The 1444-nt window shown below is 40.1% G+C and overlaps 1 protein-coding gene across 1 annotated transcript; it reads right to left on the minus strand.

Moving 5' to 3' along the window:
* Positions 1–543: 543 nt before the first annotated feature.
* On the minus strand, positions 544–1188 carry LOC149255326 (uncharacterized). Its single transcript, XM_089455009.1, has one exon. The coding sequence runs from the start codon at positions 1186–1188 to the stop codon at positions 544–546; it is 645 nt and encodes a 214-aa protein (XP_089311135.1).
* Between the last annotated feature and the right edge of the window lie 256 nt (positions 1189–1444).

The raw sequence follows: 1444 nt of genomic DNA on the forward strand, positions 1-1444 counted from the left end.
TTCCTCCACCTCTTCCAAGCTAGCTGCTCTCATTAGGGCTCTATTCTGATCTTCAGTTACAACCCTGGGAATGGCCGTGCAAACTTCCTTTATAGCTTCAGACCTGTCCATTTGAGGTTCAGTCAATATTCCTTTGTGATATTCCATCAGCACTTTTTCAATCCCTTCCTGATCAACAATCCTCTCTCCACTCTCGTTTTTGATAGAAAATATTCTGTTCCTTTGCCTGTGTTATATCATTGCTTGATGAAAAAATCTAGTGTTCCTTTCCCCCTCCCTGAGCCATTTTATTCTAGATTTCTGTCTCCATAAGACTTCTTCCTGCTTTCTCCTCTCCTCCAGTTTTCCTAAAATTATCCCTTCTTTTCTGCTGCTTTCCTCTGTTCTCCCTTCATTTATTATCCTTTGTTGCAAAGCTTCCATTTCTTCTTCCAGCTTCTGTTTTTCCTCCATGATATTTCCAAATTCTTCCTTGTTCCATTTCTTTATCCTTCCTTTTAGCTCCTTTAGTTTAAGTTGGAAGGTATGCATTTTTCCTTTTCCCTATACTGTGCTTCGCGTCCACCATTCTTCCATTTTTTCTAAGAATTCCGGGTGTCTAAGCCAAAAAGCTTCAAATCTGAAGGGCTTTTTGCCAAGATTAGCCTTAATATCCACTTCCAGTCTAATCGGCCAGTGATCAGAGCCAAGAGATGGCATGATCTTTGCTTCTATGAATACATCTCTGTTCATAATTGTTTCTGATACTAAGAACCGATCTAATCTGGATGCTATCTGATTCTTTCCCCCTCTCCTATTGTTCCATGTGTAGACTCCGTTGATAGTTGGTAAATCAACCAGCCTCAGACCATCTATCATATCATTGAACATTTCCATATATTGGTATGTTTTCCTTATACCTCCCTTTTTCTCTTTTAGGGACCGGATTACATTGAAATCTCCTCCTACAATCCATGTTGTCTCCGGGTGTAGTCTTCGAGTTGCTTGCAAATTTTTAATGAAATTTTCTCTGTCTCCCGGAGTATGAGGACCATACACCCCTGAGATGATGACCCTTTCCTTCGTCCCCGCTATTCTTCCTGTGCCTGTAAGGATTCTGGTCATGCTGGTCCAACTCTCAAAAATTATCTCGTTTGGGTTCCACAATATTGCAATGCCTCCCGCTGAACCGATTGCATCCTGTCCCATGACTTCGTATTGGAGTTTACTATTTTTTATTATTCCTTCCATCTGCTGCATGGTGATCTTTGTCTCTTGTAGGATCATGATACTTGGCCTGTCTTTTTTTAGTTTCTCTTTCATATATCTCTGCTTACCCTTACTATTCAGACCCCTAATATTCCAGCTGATAATAATCATTTTAAACTCTTGGAGGAGTGGAAAAATACCTCTGACAGAGGTATCACTTTACCTGAATTTATCAATATTTCGCCAACTATTTGGA

The sequence above is a fragment of the Pinus tabuliformis genome, chromosome 7 (genome assembly GCF_031772625.1).
Source record: "Pinus tabuliformis cultivar Carrire ecotype Pingquan chromosome 7, CPIR1, whole genome shotgun sequence".
NCBI classification, from domain to species: Eukaryota; Viridiplantae; Streptophyta; class Pinopsida; order Pinales; family Pinaceae; genus Pinus; species Pinus tabuliformis.